This window comes from Amorphotheca resinae, assembly GCF_003019875.1.
Source record: "Amorphotheca resinae ATCC 22711 unplaced genomic scaffold M430scaffold_2, whole genome shotgun sequence".
Classification (NCBI taxonomy): domain Eukaryota; kingdom Fungi; phylum Ascomycota; class Leotiomycetes; order Helotiales; family Amorphothecaceae; genus Amorphotheca; species Amorphotheca resinae.
Genome location: NW_020194472.1, coordinates 1,531,115 through 1,546,963, shown reverse-complemented (window position 1 = coordinate 1,546,963; position 15,849 = coordinate 1,531,115). Strand labels below are relative to the sequence as shown.

Sequence of the window (15,849 nt, the reverse complement as noted above, 5' to 3'; positions counted from 1 at the left end):
TGCGGTGAGGAGCAGATGTTTCGAGGTGATAGGATGTTGGTAATCGCTCCTATGCGGTTGTTCAGCTCAGTACGGTGAACCAGGTTCCTGCACTGTAGCGTGCGCTGTAGCGAGCGGTTGCCCCTCCAAAGGCGACGACCGCAAATTACCGCGAGGGTGAGGTACAGAGGGAGAGCAGACGGGGTCGTCGCGAGGGTTGAGAAGTTCTTGAAGTTTTTGAAGTTCTCAAAGGGTGATCTTTGGGGGGCGGATCCGAGCAGGAGCTATTCTTGTGGTTCTTGCGGTACGAGGATCGGCAGGGTCATGTAAATGGATTATTACAAAGGAGGTGAAGAGGATGGGGGGGAAGGACGCTGGGTATACGATGTGGAGTGGCTTAGCTCAGTCAGAGATGAGAAAATGAGGGTCTCTCTCCGTCTTTGCAGCAGACCATCACGTGAAGGGGAGATGCGGGAGTGGAAAGTGGGAAGAAGGGTCAACAACAGAGACACAGACCGGTTACAGGAATGGGTTGGTTGGTTGTTGTGATGGTCGATAGATACTCTGTATACAATGCAATCAATCTAATTTATCTTGGCTTCTGCTGCTGGGCAACATGGATGCCTCGCCTGCCGCGTACCTTGGCCTACTAGGTACTGGAGACACCGAGGTAACAACACCAAGGTATAAGGTATATATACACCTTAACTCCGTACAGTACAGCCCGGAGGGAATACGCATGCATCTCTGCCCTATATTCAGTTCTACAACGTACCTACCTTACATTCCTGCGTGTTGATGGATCCTGTGTGCCATAGTTAGATTAAGATCTTATATCAGACAGACGGTCAGATCCTCCATCGCCAATGGGATCCTCACCGGACGGCGGGCGCGGGGTTATACGGGCGGGGATGACTTAATACGTAAACTCTCTCTCTGCCTGAAACTGCGCCACCAAAAATGGCCAAGGCAACAAGGCTGAAACTGCCGCCAGGGCGGAAAAACTAGAGACTTCTCTTCCTGTCTTAGCCCAGCGTCAAGTCACTCTCGCAAACTTCCCCACAGACTCTTGGGAGTCTTTCTCTCTCTGCTTCTTCCCTGTTGCTCGGCTCTACCAGGCTGTGAAGTCTCGGGGTCTCTGTTTGCATTGGTGCTTGTTCAGGGAGTCTGGTCTTCAGAATATGTACTGTTACTGTACCTACAGAGTCCTATCCGTGCCACTGTGTCGGTGACGAGGTGAGAGGTGAGAGAGGTGCGAGGTGAGAAGTGAGCAGGTGTCCGGCGTGCATCTATCATTATCTAGATGTTTCTTTATGACAAAACCCAGAGGCAGCTTCCCAATTAGGTATCGCGTGGTTCCCTGATCTCGCCGCCTCACCAGCCGTCAGGCATCCACGAAACCCCCCATGGATACCAGAACCAAGAGATCGCGTCGCCGCAACAGCGCAGGGGACCGCAAGCAATCATTCACCACTCCGCACGGAAGGGACACAACCGCCGACGGCCCCGCGCTCGACTCCATAATACCCAGAGAGCCATCACCAGCCATTGCGCCACCCATCGATCCCGGCGCAGCGCCCGAGGACGCTGAGATCGAGGCAATGGGCGTCATCCGCAAGAAGACCTCCACGCGGGGCGGCGAGGGGGGAGTCAAGTACGTTTGTGATGTCTGCTCCGCCGATATAACCTCAACAGTATGCTCCACTCCTCCTCGGGCGCGTCAAACACGTGTAGCTGCTAACACCATCCTAGGTCCGCATCAGATGCGCCAGTCCAGTTTGCAACGACTACGACCTCTGTGTACAATGCTTTGCAGACGGCGAGTCCTCACATAATCACCAGCCTGCCACCCATCCCTTTCGGGTCATCGAGCAAAACTCCGTCCCGATTTATGATAAGAACTGGGGCGCCGATGAGGAGTTGCTCCTGCTGGAAGGGGCTGAGATCTATGGGTTGGGATCCTGGGCAGACATAGCAGATCATATCGGTGGATACAGAAATAAAGATGAAGTGAGGGCGCACTATGAGAAGATTTACCTTGATAGCCCGAACTTCCCGTTGCCAAAGAGGGCGAGCCCCCACGATTTACAATTGCTGGAGGAGATACCCAGGGAGGAGTTCCAGGCTCGGAAGAAACGAAGAATTGAGGACCGGAAGGAGGCAGCGAAGAATGCACCTCCAGCTACACCGAAGAAGAAGCCGACGGCAAGTGTCCCAGCATGCCACGAGGTTCAAGGATATATGCCCGGACGGTTGGAGTTCGAGACGGAATATGCCAACGAGGCAGAGGAGGCAGTCCAACACATGCAATTCGACCCTGGAGATGGCATCAATCCACGAACCGGGGAGTTGGAGCCAGAGATGGAGCTGAAGATGACGGTTATGGATATCTACAATTCCCGCCTTACCCAGAGAGCCGACAGGAAGAAAGTAATGTTTGAACACAACCTTCTCGAATACAGAAAGAATGCGGCTCTTGACAAGAAACGGACGAAAGAAGAGCGGGATCTCCTCAACAAGGCCAAACCCTTTGCTCGGATGATGAACCACGATGACTTTGAAGAATTCACTAAAGGTCTCATCGAAGAACTCAATCTTCGACAAGCCATAGCACAACTGCAGGATTGGCGAGAGAAGAAGATCGTGGATCTTCGAGGTGGCGAGAAATACGAACAAGATAAGGTCTTGCGTGCACAGAAGGCTCAGCCAATGGGTTCGTTAGATCGTGATCGATTTGCAAGCTTGCATCGTACGAAGCAGGCCTCTGCCGTTGAGACGCCTTCTGGCGCTGCTGCCCTCGTTGCCCCTGAACTTCCCATCCGCCTCATGCAACCAGAGAACACAGCGAGCGCATCACCCAATCGACCCGATAAAGCGCCCACGAATGGCCATGCAAACGGGACAAGTACTCCAGTGAAGCGGGAAAAATTCGTCGTCCAGCCTCTCATTGGCGTTACGCCCTTATCTCTGAGCCAAGAGAATGCCTCCGATCTCCATCTCCTAACCGAGGAAGAGATCGACCTCTGCGAGAAGACACGCATCTATCCAAAGCCTTACCTGGCGATGAAAGAAGCGCTTATGAAGGAGGCGCTCAAGAGCAACGGAACGCTGAAGAAAAAGCAAGCGAAAGAGATCTGTCACGTCGATGGACAAAAGGGCGGAAGGATATTCGACTTTTTCGTCCATAGCGGATGGATTGGTAAAGGATAAATAAGGCATGAAACTTTGAGAATTCCGGGAAATGAGGCGTTGCACATGGAATGGAGGCGTTACAAGCATGGAGGGGAAATGGCTCATGTACTGGATTCCCCCAGATTCTCTGGATGGCATGGCGGGAGTTTCTTGAGTCCTAGTGCGTATTGGGGGGTTCCTAGATCAGCTACAGAGTAGGTAGTCTAGCCAGCACCTATGAATGTAAAGTATTCTGTATAGTAGACTTGGTCAAGCAAGCTATAGCTATGCATCCCCTTTTCCTCGACTTGGTACTATTTTTATCAACCTCCCTCTTCTAGGCATATTCATTCGTCCCTTCTCCCATTCCCTCAAAGATCCAAAAACCGAATTATATATCCCGTCCCGTCCTCCTTATACTTCTCTCTCTCTCTGTCTGTCTCTTGTCGATTTAGAAGTTCTCTCTAGCGAGTTGTGGTTTTGGAAGATTGGTATTGAGGGACGGGTTTGGAGTGTTTGGAGAGAGGGGAAGAATGGGGGGTGGTATATCATATATCATAAGGTATATCTATAGATAGATATTGATATACCTTTTAGAGATCCCCACTCGATCTCCCCATTCTTCCACTTACCAAAGAAAACTATATAGATGCTTTCTTTAGATATCCCTCGATGAGGGAGGGGGCTATTCTGATCACTCAACAAGTGTCAGCCAGATACTAGATAGTGGGGAATAACTTAGCGGGTAGCCAAGATGAGATGATTGAGCTTGGTATTGAAAAGCTATTGATCATGAGGTATATATACGTGTGTATAACGGGTTATTTGATACCTTAGTTTCCCGAATCCGTTTTCTCTACGATGCTTCCTTGATGCACGGGCTAAGTACGATAATAGTGCGCTGATGTGGAGGGGAGCTCTCTGAATTTGACCCAGTAACTTCTCTATGATAGCTTAACTTCTTGATATAATGATTTGTTCCTTATTTGTGTGCATATTGCTGACCTCGATTTTGTATCATTAACCTCCCAACGTGGGAAGTTATGAAAATATGAATCCAAGGAATAAAGGGGCTTTCCACGAACAGGATTCGGGGTGTTATGCTTGCCGTAGTGAAGGAAGTAATCCAACAACGCTGCACAGGAGAAGCTCCTGAACTTCCTGTTGTCATCTTCCACTTCTGTTGTATACAACCATCCTCGAGATCTATGAAGAGCGCGAACTCCATGGAGCTTCTTCATCATTGGCTGAAGATATCTGATCGAATATTCCCAAGATGCCCCGTTAACTTCAGTTGGAATTGTTGTTAATGTGGCGGTAGAACTCTTCTCTATCAGATTGATTGACCTGAGACACAATTCCTCTGAGGTCTTTGCATTCTTTCCATAAATCCTGTAAATGCTTCCCGGTCTGTTCGACAACATCAGAACCCTAATATACGAAGGTTCGGCCATGTTAACAGGGTGAACGCATTAGTGAAATTGGCTTCCTCAACATCTAACCAACCCTCTGAGATACGCAAAAAAAAAGGGCCAATGTGCAAGCCCTCGAGAAGTGGCGCAGCTGACAAGAGATGCAACAAGTCAAGATATTGGAAAATTGGTATCTGCAACACTCCCCATGAACTCTATCCGAGATGTCATGGCCAAGAATGTTAGATTTGCAAAAGCTATCTTGACACTGTTTTTTATAAAGAACAGAGCTGGGTGATGGGCGTACTCCCAGAACTCCCAGGCCATATCTGTGGGTTGCAGTTGCCAAATTGACCTACCGGCATGTCCAAATGCCCCGATGAGCGTAGCATAGGATAGCAAAGCGCTGACTACCGCAATCTCTACTATAAGGGCATTCCAGGAGAGTCCCATAAAACAAAGGCGACAACAGCGGGCGTAGACCAGTCTCGGATTCACCCATAATAAAGTAACTCGAGACTGCTTCGATACTTTGCAAGAGACGCAGGAGCACCGCTTACTCTCCCAGAAATACAATCTCCTGGCGGCTCTTGCAGAGCTTGCATCGTGCCTTGCTGAGTTCTCTAAAGCGGATAAATTTCGACAGATCTTGGACCGAGACACTGTAAGTTGAAGCATGCAGGGCGCTATCCTTCGAATTTTAGTATTTCTCGAATTCCTAGTTTTGACGTTAGTCGAAAGATCGGGTGATGTGCAATCTGGCCCAGGTTTAAGAGACTAGTAGGCAACGTAGTGACATAGACATCCTCGAAGACGTTTTTGGTGGTGAACGGGTTCGACATCCGACTGACAAGTCCAAGCTGCTTGGAACTGCTTTGATCTGACGAAATCGACTTGTTGACATATCTCAGCCCCTCTCTCATTCGGCAGTTTTCCTAACAGGATATAACCAGGTCCTAGAAGATGTTTCAGTATTTTGAAGGATTTTTTGGAGTATCAGACTGGCATTTTATCACCAGCAGGGACGTTGGTGCTGTATAATGCTGGAGCACGTCTAGGAGCTGCAGCACTACGCCTGAAGGTATTCGGATGATGCAGACATAGTGCGGAATCGCGTCTTGGGGGGGGGACACTGGAAGGTGGTTTAAGACCAGGTTGAAGATTCTAAGCATCATATCTAAGCTCGAATGCACAGACGAGAGTGCTGATGGGGACGAGAGAATGAAGGAGGTGAGGTAAGGGAGGTAGACCAGGTAAGGTAAGGTAAGGTATGGTAAGGTAGTAGGTGGAAAGTGCTGCACGTGTTGAACCAAATCAAGGGCAAGATACATAGAAACAAGCAGCAGCGACGACGACGCAATGGCCTCGTCAAAACTCTATATTTATTGTCTCGATGCTCGCAAGAGGACAGGAACAGGACCCCTATGCATTTACCTTACATATGTGGACGGCTTGAAGATTGAGATGGAGTCCACCTCGGCGTTGAGCCTCAACAGCGGGTGGTGTAACGGCATGTATTCCCAGGATTGCTCAAGCCTCAAGTATACCCATCCACAAATCAAGGTTGGATTCGCGCATGGCTGTTGCTCAACGCCATAAACCTGCGGCTTTGGAGTGAAGAGACGTATCTATATGTGTCCCTTCATTCCATTCCGCCACCTTCTTTCTCTTCAGGAGAGCAACTGCTGACCATGGTCACCCAGAGCCATTTGCGTGCCCTCAAGGAACCGTGAGTAGCGATGGACAACTGGGCATCAGCTACACCTGGTTTCGGGAAACTTCCTCTCACAGGGCGGCAAAGGACTCGTTCTCTGCTATCCAACGTAGCAAGCAAACCAATACCAGTATACGAGGGAAATATCAGATGCATCGCCCACTCCAAGAATCCATTGCGCTCCCTGCCCACAGCCAGGTGATCGCTACTCTCTCCTAGCCCATCGGATACGTCCCTGAGAATGACTTCATAAAGAAGGTAGCGCAACAGCCACACACCCCGAACAGATATTCGACTGCTTTCGCCACTACGAGAGCACATACAATTCAAGTCCTCATCGCGTGGAACATCAATCTGAATCGAAGGTCGTTAACCGACCATTCCAACCCCAGAAACAGTGGGGCCATAGGCTATGCATATGTGGCGACGGACCTGGAGCCCGCCGCCCCGAGTTAAGCTCCCCAGGTTGGAATGAAGAGTATAGATGAACTATGGTAGTGAAGTTGTTAAGAGAGGATTCCCCGACACCTCTACATTGTCCGCAATTCCCTCCACCAATGAATATTGTCAACATCGCAAAGTTGGGCTCAATCATCTCGAAAACATATCGAAGCTCCATAGCGAAACGAAACCAGGAAACCAGGGAGCCCTCCAGAAACACAATTCCATAGTGCCTATCGATCACACGACAGTGCTTGCGGGATTAGGATGGAGTTTGATACCGGTATTTGCATTCAAACCCCAGTTAAGTGGCTGACGCTCTGCGAGAAAAGTCTTCTTGAGCTAGGGAGGCCAGGGACATCCGGAGATGCTTGTGCATATATCATGATATAAAACTCGCGGCATCTACGAGAATTATCGATCATCAACGCCCACTACGACATCCTCGTCAGAATCCCGGGATGAAGGCTGTCAAAGTATTCTTCAGAGAAAATGAGTTCGGAACTGCGGTGCATAGAGAGGACGACTATCGATAGAACGAGCCGCCAAGAAACTCGACGTTGTACTCCATGGTGAAGCTGTCAAGAATGATTCTGCAAACCTGGAATTGCTAGTCAATTTCCAAGTCAATGTATGATGGCAGATTGGCAGGAGCTGGACTTATCCTACCCCCACGCAAGTGTGTCGAATAGTGCGGTGGTGTTTAGTAGTTGCACGACCCATCCGCGGTCAAACTCGGGAAAACACAGTAAGTTACCCATTTCATGAAGCCCGATAGTAATATGTCAATATTTGAGTCGTTAACCCTATCCGTCACTACCAAGGAAATTTCGAGAGTCGAAATCCTTCCTCCCAACGAACGCGAATCCGTCAAAAACAACCAAATCTTCCACGTCTCAATTGGATGAAGACTGGTTGACAAACCGCTAAAGGCTCTCCAATCAAGAAGTCTGGGTATTGAGAAGATTGCGAATCTGCATGAGATTTCGGGCCCCTCTTTCCTCTGTCGAAGAGAGACGCATTCTGCTTGTACCAGGAGGCCGCTCATAGAAGCCAAAAGAGGCGCTGTGAGACGCCCAATCCGCAGAAAATGATGGGATATATCTGCTGCGGATCTCTTCGACTGGTTGGACATACCTGGGCCTCGTGCAAACATCGATCAAGTCATCTATTCGGTAGACATCTTTATTAGGTGGACGAGGCACCATGAGCTCATCAAGGTTTCCTGCAAGACGGATACCACATTCGATAGCAGTTTTTCGCAGCATTTCTTGGAGTGGTCCCGCAACTGGAAGCCCGGCTTGGAATTCCCTCAAAACTTCAAGCCCAAATTGGATGGCTTCAGGGCCATTCTTGTTGGATCCGCCTGTACCATCGGGGAAGAACCTTGCTATGACATCAGTAAGATGGAGAACGGCAAACATTTGAAAGGTTGGCTGGTATTGAGATGTGTACTGTGATCGGTAATGCTCGCCGAGAAAGAATAATCCTCGTTGTGCGTGGTCCCAAATAGCGTCTTCCACGAGAGCGGTTGGGAAACTGTCAAAGTCGAGCAATGGCCGGAGAAGTTGGACCACCGAGTTTGAGTATAAGATTCTGGGTTGTTAGCGGATCAATATGCGAAGGCAAGTCAACTTACTGTAAAGAAAGCACATGAGGAAGTGCCTGACCATTGCTCTCGACCATGGCGATCCTACTTGGCAATTCGTCACGCCAAGTCACGAATCTCCTGTACTGCTGCAAAACTTGGTTTGCAGTTACTTGTGGTCCACGCTGGGTATACATAGTAGTTGCAGCATCGGTAATAATCCCGATAAGCTTCGATTTTTCTCGGTTTGTGGTAGCCAGCAAGCCCGGCCCTGCAGGATATGAATCGTTGAGATGGCGATAGAAGTGCCATTTTACAGCGTCAAGCTCGTCATCGAAGGCCTCGATCGTATCCAGAGGAGCCAAGCCGATATTTGGAGGTACTTGGAAGGTCATCTGCGCCCACTCCCTAAGTCTATCAGTTTGAGTAGCAAAGGGCTAAGGAAGATACTGACACGCTTAGATTGCGCACGCCTCGGACAGTGTCCTTCCATACTTCTTGGAATCCGTCAATCTTTGAGTACTCAACACTGGCTATGATGTTCGATGCAGTGTTCAGGTAAGAAGCAGCGCGCAATGCATTAGCACGCATACAGTCCACTAGGAACAGAATTGCAAAGGCCTGTACTGTGGTTACCGTTCTATCGTCCGCATCAATATTTCCTTCGCGGCATCACTAAACTCCAGACCGAGTTGTTCAAAATCAACTTCGTCTTCGTTTGCCATCAAGTTTAAATGGCAGGCCATGGCGCATAGTGCGTTGACAAGAACGGGAGAACAATAGTCCTCCGAATGGCGTCTGTAGCTATCGGCGAAACGGTGCTCATTAAACAGTGTGTGTACCGGATGGACCCATGTGAAATACAACCGGAACAGATGCTCTAGGATCGCAGCGTCAGATGTTACGGCTGTCCACCAAAGGGATGTCGAGCCCAAACCTCCCATTTCGTGATCAGATGCCTCGAGTGTAGAGTGCTGCGATTCCCGGGGCGAAAAAGTTTCGACCTCATCCATGGGTGATCGACCCAGCCATTCCACAATGCTCTCGTAAGTATGGCCATTCTGAAGTTGGTCGAGAATTTCCGGGACCTTTTCGTCGCTGGAGAGCGCTTGGAGGATCTGTTCTGTTAGATGGTCCTTCGCCCTGAGCTCCTTGATCTGCTTGACCAGTTCTTCCTTTGCATGTTTGATATGAACCTCGTAGACGCACTCAGAGGTCTCCCCTCGTGAAGTACATCTCTTGCACGGTTTCTGACCATCACACTGCGAGACTATCAGCCAAAAGTATCAATTACTATCGCGTCCTGGCGATATAGGAACTGGGCGCGAGCACAACACATCAGGAGATTAGGATGGGACAAAAATATACCTTGGCCCGTGCCTTCTTACAACTAAGACAGGCATTTCTAGTCACTGAATCCGGGACTCTTCGACGTTTGGCAGAAGAGGTACTGCTGCTGTTGTCGACTTCTTTCCCACCGCGCACCCGGCGTGAATCAGATTCCGTAGACTCGGATGCGGGTTGACTTGGATGGCTTGTCGACGCGCTACTATCTCCGAGTGAGGGGCGAATCTTGCGAAATGACATTGCTAAAAGATTCTGGTTAATGCCATCTGGGGCTGCTTGTATTTAAACCCATGCACAACCAGAAAGGCGGGGAATTTGTTGCTAATCTTCGTTCTGGCGGCTGTTCCGGGCAATATATGGACTGTGGACCACGTTCGACGCGGATGCAAGAGAGGAAATACTTGACGTCGAACGTGGGCGCTTTCGTCAAGGAAATCCTAGTGTGGCTGTGAAGCTTGCAGGCTTTGAAGATACTTCAGCAGACAGCACGTTAGTTCATTCGTCCTACGCTGAGGAGGTGTTTTGCCTTTGGTATTAGGGCCACTCTTATTCAATGACTGCACAGCAAAGCAGCATTGCAAGTCTGGGAAAGAGATCGGAGCATTCCTGCCATGTCATCACTGCTCGTACTGGGATCGGAGCATATTGTGAGAGCCGACGGCAGTCTTCAATAAGAAAGCCAGAAGCCCTAAGGGTGGACGGCGAGGGCTATCGACTGTACCTGTCGGACCTTTGTGAGTGAGCGCCCCTCTTGCCTGCAAGCCTGCAGCCAGGCGTTTAGTATGTCTAGCCATGTCTTCTATGGCTGTTGAGGACTCGACGATATCCATTCGCCACCGAGGACGCCCCCCTTATCAGTGTTCGAACTTCGGTCTGGATTGGAAGAGCGATGGGAGCAATCCCATGTTGGTGGCATCCGATGCCTTCCTTGCAGATCTACCTGGACGACCCCAAAAGGGTGCTACTCTTTTCCAGTGGAAAGGCTAGCTTGTCTCGTGAACTCTGCAGTGCCATGACTCCCTCGAACATCTCAGAGGCTGGCACTGTGCGAATAGTACTCAGGGGAGTGACGAGCAGCAATGGAGACAGGAACATGTCTTGTGAATCCACAACAGTGGTGAACAGGGCGAAAAATTCTAGGCAGTCTCGATTGAGACGATCCATTTCCGGGTTCTGTCACCCCTAGAATGCGAACGACATACGTTGCGCCTCTGATTTTGAAAGTAACGGAATATGTGCCTCTCCGCCCATCAATGCAAGTTGCAGTTGTGGCGAAGGATGGAAAATTCCTCAATCACGAGCATCAAATCCTGTGAGGGCAAGGATCATAGAGGCCAACTATAGTCGGACCACAGCACAGAGGTATTTGGCCGAGGCTACTTACGATTATGGATTATCGGAATACGTTGAGGAGCCGCCATGACTCTACGTACCATCTACGCCTAATTTAATGATGGTGCACACACCTCTCCGTTGGAGAGATGATAATCGAGATGCGGAGCCGGACATGTCTCCGTGGATATGGAGACCTTAATATGATGGTATGCGACAATGAGGTCCTTATCCGGGTGTCTCGACCATGGCGCTACCAAAGATCTCTCTGCTCAGATTTGAAAACAGCCTTAAGAAGTATCCGCATGGTAGCATCAGCAATACACCCTTTGGCATGTTCGTTACGCGTCCTAGATCCCTCACGGGGTTTGGCTATTGGCCTCGAAGCTTTTTGCAGTGGCACATTTTTCCGTTCTCCCAGATCTCGGGGCTGGTGTGTTGTCCTCTTCTACAAGTGGCCCATTTCATTCTTGGGACCGAGTCGTCGACTTGACGTGAGGACCCACCAATCAAGTTTCATGAGGTCTGTAGACAGAAACGGGTTTTGAGTTCCGGGCCACTCAAGTCTGCCCTTATGGTAGCGCCGTAGCATCAACTGACAATGGGATTTCCCTTGACTGCGATTCTGATTTGACATCCTCACGGAGGTTGCTCCGATCCCAGACCCCGTACTGAAGACCCCGTACTTGAGGCTATCTAGTACTGATCTCCATAACCTCGCCAAGCTATACTTGATATGAACCACTGCTTCTTCAATTGAGCCCCCGTAAGCTGTCCTGTTCTGCGGCTTCAGAGACCCCTTAAAGTGACTTGAAGGAAAAGGGGTATTTTGATCACTCAAAGTAACAAACATCGAAAGGCGTGAATTGAATGAAAAGCCCATCCACGGCTCCAGGTTGAATTCCTTAGTATTCTTTATAGTACATAATATGTGTCTTCATCCACTACTCTACACGACGTGAAATAATCACCATCCCTGGGTCTTCAAATGCTTAACCCTCGCAACCGTAGCCTTGAACCCTTCCATGAACCTCCTCCTCCATCTCTCCCTCCTAAGTCTCTTTCTTTTCAAACCTCCACGCTCATGAAACCTCTGCTTCGTAAAATCGCTTCTGACCCTATTCCTCGCACAGCTCTGCTCCAATAATCGAAAGCCTCGACCCACGTCAATATTACCCCCGATATTGATAGTTCTTCCCGTAGACGGGTTTAATCGCAGTGGGATCCGTTCCTCCCGGGGGGGCGCTACCTCTCTATTGATAGCGCCCATAAGGTCCGTCGCTGATTCTGGACGATCGGAGAAGGGATCTGCCATCCGCGAAATATCAATTCCATCGAAGGAAGATTTGCCGCTGGGAGAGGAAAATGTATTGATAGTCTTGAGGATATCATCTGCCGAGTTCCCGCCGTTCATACGCAATTCTCGCGCGCGGGCTCCGCCATCCTGGGACCGCGGTGCTGGGAAGCGTGAGGCTCCTGAACGGGAACCGCTGCCTTGCAACCAGCCTAGGTTCTTTGCTGCTTCTTCGACTTTTGCGGAGGCTGATTTTCCGTCTTGAGCGGATTGGCTTTCGGGTGGCGGCGCCGCAGTCGTCGTGGCTGAAGGTCTGAGTGCGTATTTTGGAGTAGTGGTAATAAATGTGCGTCGGCGGGAAATGTTCACAGAGTTGCTAGAGCTCGATTGCTTTCCTATTTGTCTTCCTGCCTGCCATCGTACCGCAGCAACCAGAGGAGAGACTTGACACCGTAGGATGGCGTCGGCGGCCCTTCGAAGCTCCATTGGCCTTCACATAATTAGTATATTCAATATAGAATCTGCGAGCTGGGTTGAACGCACATTGATGGATTTGCTGTGAATAGAGTCGAGGTGTCGTTGATGGCGTGAGGCTCTCGAGAACTTTTGAAGCTTGAAGTCGCGTTGGCTTGATGGTCCGTGCGCAATATCGAAATTTACTTTGGAGCTTCACACGACTTTGCCCAACCTCGGATGCGCCGCGAACAACCACCTCTCTTTACCTTATTTCTCTTCCCTGGGGGCTTTAGATAATATCTCTGATCTCTTCAACTTGAAATTCTACAAAGCTAAAGTCCAAGATGGCGTACAATCCCTACGGAGGTGAGCAATCGTCGCGTCGGACCTCTCGAGCTTCCTGTCCACCTTTACTGACAATGCCAGTAGCATCGCCATATGGTCGACCTCCAGGATTCGGGGCCTTCCCAGGCCAACCGGGGGCACCACCGGGCATGGGTCCTCCCCCAGGAATGGGTATGGAACTCCCACATTATCCTTGAGTCAGGCTAACATCTATAGGCGCACCACCAGGCATGTCAGCGCCAGGTACAGCTCCTCCTCCTGGCGTCCAACAAGCCAACAGCATACAATCTAGTCGACCCAGTGGGCTCCCAGCCAGCTTTCAAGGTCCTCCAAACATGCCGAATATCAACTTCTCCGCACCCGTTATACGATTAGGCACCGGCCCCTCGAAACCCTCTACCCCGGTCTCTGCAGGAGGGAGGAGAGAGAGTACCGATCCAATGTCTGCGGGAGGAAGAGCGGGGCTGGGAATGGAGAGGGGAATGGAAGCGCAAAGGCAGGCGTTGAGAGAGAGCATGATGTCCTTTGTACCGCCTACGAAGGAGGAGATAGTGCGAACCATATTCGTTGGTGGGATTACAGAGGGTGCAGGCGGGGATGAAGGCATTGAGCGGGTCTTGAGCACTGCTGGACGATTACGCAGATGGGATAGGGCCGTGGATGCAGACGGCAAGCAATGTTCATTCGGATTTGCACAATATGATGACGCAGAGAGCTTGGCTACGGCTGTGGAGATCTTCAAGGATATCGAGATACCCACGAAGAGGCAACCGCCTAGCGATGGTACGAAGAAGGAAGACTCTGAGGATGAGAATATCGAGAAGAGCAAGCTGTTGGTTTTCGTGGACGACAATTCGCTCAAATACCTCGAGAACTATCAGTCAAACCGTGGAGATGATCCTGCGGCAACGCAGGCACGATTAGATGCTGCTCGGTCAAGCTTAAAGACTGCACTGGACGAATTGTTTCACCCTCCTATGTATACCAAAAACGAGGATGGCGAAGACACAACGATGCAGGATGCAGATAATAGAGACAATATCGAAATTGTCAACATACCGCTTGCCGTGGACGACGAACTTGCGGATATCCCGGCAGAGATGCGAGAAACCGTCGCTCAAGAGATTGCTGCTTTCAGAGATCGCAGTAATAGGAGGGATATGGAACGTCTGAAGCGGGAAGAAGAAATGGAGGCCTTGGAACGGCAACGAAATGGCGGTCCTCGACCGTCGAGATTAGCATCGCCTGGACCTCAAGGCCCCAACGGTCCAGCAGCTGGCTCCAACAACATTCCTCTCGGTCCCCGAGGTGTGCCTAATGCACCTTCTGGACCAAAGCTTCAAGGGATGCAAATCCCACGAGACTATCAAAAAGGCGTTACATTTGTGAATGGCGGCACAAATGGTAATCAAGTCTGGATTGACCGCGAGGACGAAGATGATTCAGCATCTGATTCGGAGCTTGAGAACAGACGAATCGCCAAGAAACAAGCTGAACAAGAAAAGCAATACCTAGACCAGGAACGACGCTGGCTGAACCGCGAACGCTCTCGTACTGCAGCTGTCCAACGAGAGAAGGAGCGCGAAGATGAGGATGCAGCGAACGCAGATGCAGAGAAGGAAAAGATGGCAAAGCGATTAGCAGAGTGGGATGATGACTTGGAAGCATCAAGAAAGACCAATGAATATTACAGCGACCGCAGCATGTGGATTCGGACTCGAGCAACGTTTCGTGCTCGTGAGGCTGCAGCCGATGAACGGGACCGGGAGGCGGAGAAGAGAGAGCGACAGCGTGACCTGGCAGATAAAGAGCAAGCTCGCGGGATGGCAGACTCATTCCTTGAGCGACAAGCCGAGGAACTGGAGTCCAGACCCTCGAGAATGGGTGCGCAACAACCGTTCAAGCTCTCTCTTGGCGCGGCGGCACAAAAAGCCCAGAAAGCTGCACCACCCCGGCGTACGGTCGCTGAAGTTGAAGGACTACTGGAAGATGAAGAGGATGTCTCTAAGACCTCAAAACGTACACTCATCCCTATCAAGTTCGATCCATCTACTTCCTCTGCTGCCCTCTCAGATGAGGAGAGAGATCAGGCAGTCCGCCAACTTGCGGCAGAGATTCCTACTGAGAAAGACGGACTCTGGCAATGGGACGTCAAGTGGGATTATGTTGATGATGCGATTATAGTGGAGAAGTTGCGACCGTTTGTGGAGAAGAAGATCGTGGAGTATCTTGGTGTGCAGGAGCAGCTTCTGGTGGAGGTGGTCGAAGACCACGTTAGGGGGCGCAAGAAGCCGGGGGAGCTAGTAGAACTGTTGGAGGGTGTAAGTTCTCCTTTCTTTGCCTCTGCTAATATTCTTATGGCATGTGCTAATCATTGATACAGGCATTGGACGAGGAAGCAGAAGCCTTAGTCAAGAAATTATGGCGTATGATAATCTTCTTTTCCGAGAGTGAGAAGCGGGGTCTATCAGCATGAACAGATATTTGAAGCCACAGCGTTAAATCTGGGGATAGGCTTATTCCTGGTGAACATTCTGAAATGATGTGGCGGGTATGCAAGGGCAGTAGAAACCACTGCATCATCGGCGTTAGACCTTGTACATTAGGCAAGAAGCCAGCGTGGAATTAGGCGCAAATAAATACAAACAAAACTTCCATAAAGCTCGCGGTTCTTAGTTGAGCTGCGTGAACTATGTACTGCTTAGATTTGTGACTGTAAAGCACGAGGTTGTGCACATAAAGTAGATAACTGGAATGGTTATATTATTTC

The 15,849-nt window shown here is 50.0% G+C and overlaps 4 protein-coding genes across 4 annotated transcripts; 2 read left to right on the top strand and 2 right to left on the bottom strand.

Moving 5' to 3' along the window:
• Positions 1 to 1,580: 1,580 nt before the first annotated feature.
• M430DRAFT_96143 (hypothetical protein) lies at positions 1,581 to 3,189 on the top strand (the record flags this gene model as incomplete). The annotated part of the gene is made up of 2 exons (XM_024869926.1): positions 1,581 to 1,673; positions 1,732 to 3,189. 2 exons carry the CDS (start codon positions 1,581 to 1,583, stop codon positions 3,187 to 3,189), a joined length of 1,551 nt encoding a protein of 516 aa, XP_024724102.1.
• Positions 3,190 to 7,658: 4,469 nt separating this feature from the next.
• On the bottom strand, positions 7,659 to 9,892 carry M430DRAFT_16219 (hypothetical protein; the record flags this gene model as incomplete). The annotated part of the gene is made up of 5 exons (XM_024863421.1): positions 7,659 to 8,313; positions 8,357 to 8,713; positions 8,760 to 8,931; positions 8,994 to 9,567; positions 9,674 to 9,892. 5 exons carry the CDS (start codon positions 9,890 to 9,892, stop codon positions 7,659 to 7,661), a joined length of 1,977 nt encoding a protein of 658 aa, XP_024724101.1.
• A 2,059-nt stretch (positions 9,893 to 11,951) lies between these two features.
• On the bottom strand, positions 11,952 to 12,858 carry M430DRAFT_39577 (hypothetical protein; the record flags this gene model as incomplete). Its single annotated transcript, XM_024867325.1, has 2 exons — positions 12,822 to 12,858; positions 11,952 to 12,768 (listed from the first exon to the last, which is right to left on the bottom strand). Coding segments are annotated over exons 1-2 (819 nt in total). The 5' UTR covers positions 12,824 to 12,858.
• A 220-nt stretch (positions 12,859 to 13,078) lies between these two features.
• M430DRAFT_95880 (hypothetical protein) lies at positions 13,079 to 15,555 on the top strand (the record flags this gene model as incomplete). Its single annotated transcript, XM_024869910.1, has 4 exons — positions 13,079 to 13,100; positions 13,164 to 13,250; positions 13,296 to 15,400; positions 15,463 to 15,555. 4 exons carry the CDS (start codon positions 13,079 to 13,081, stop codon positions 15,553 to 15,555), a joined length of 2,307 nt encoding a protein of 768 aa, XP_024724099.1.
• Between the last annotated feature and the right edge of the window lie 294 nt (positions 15,556 to 15,849).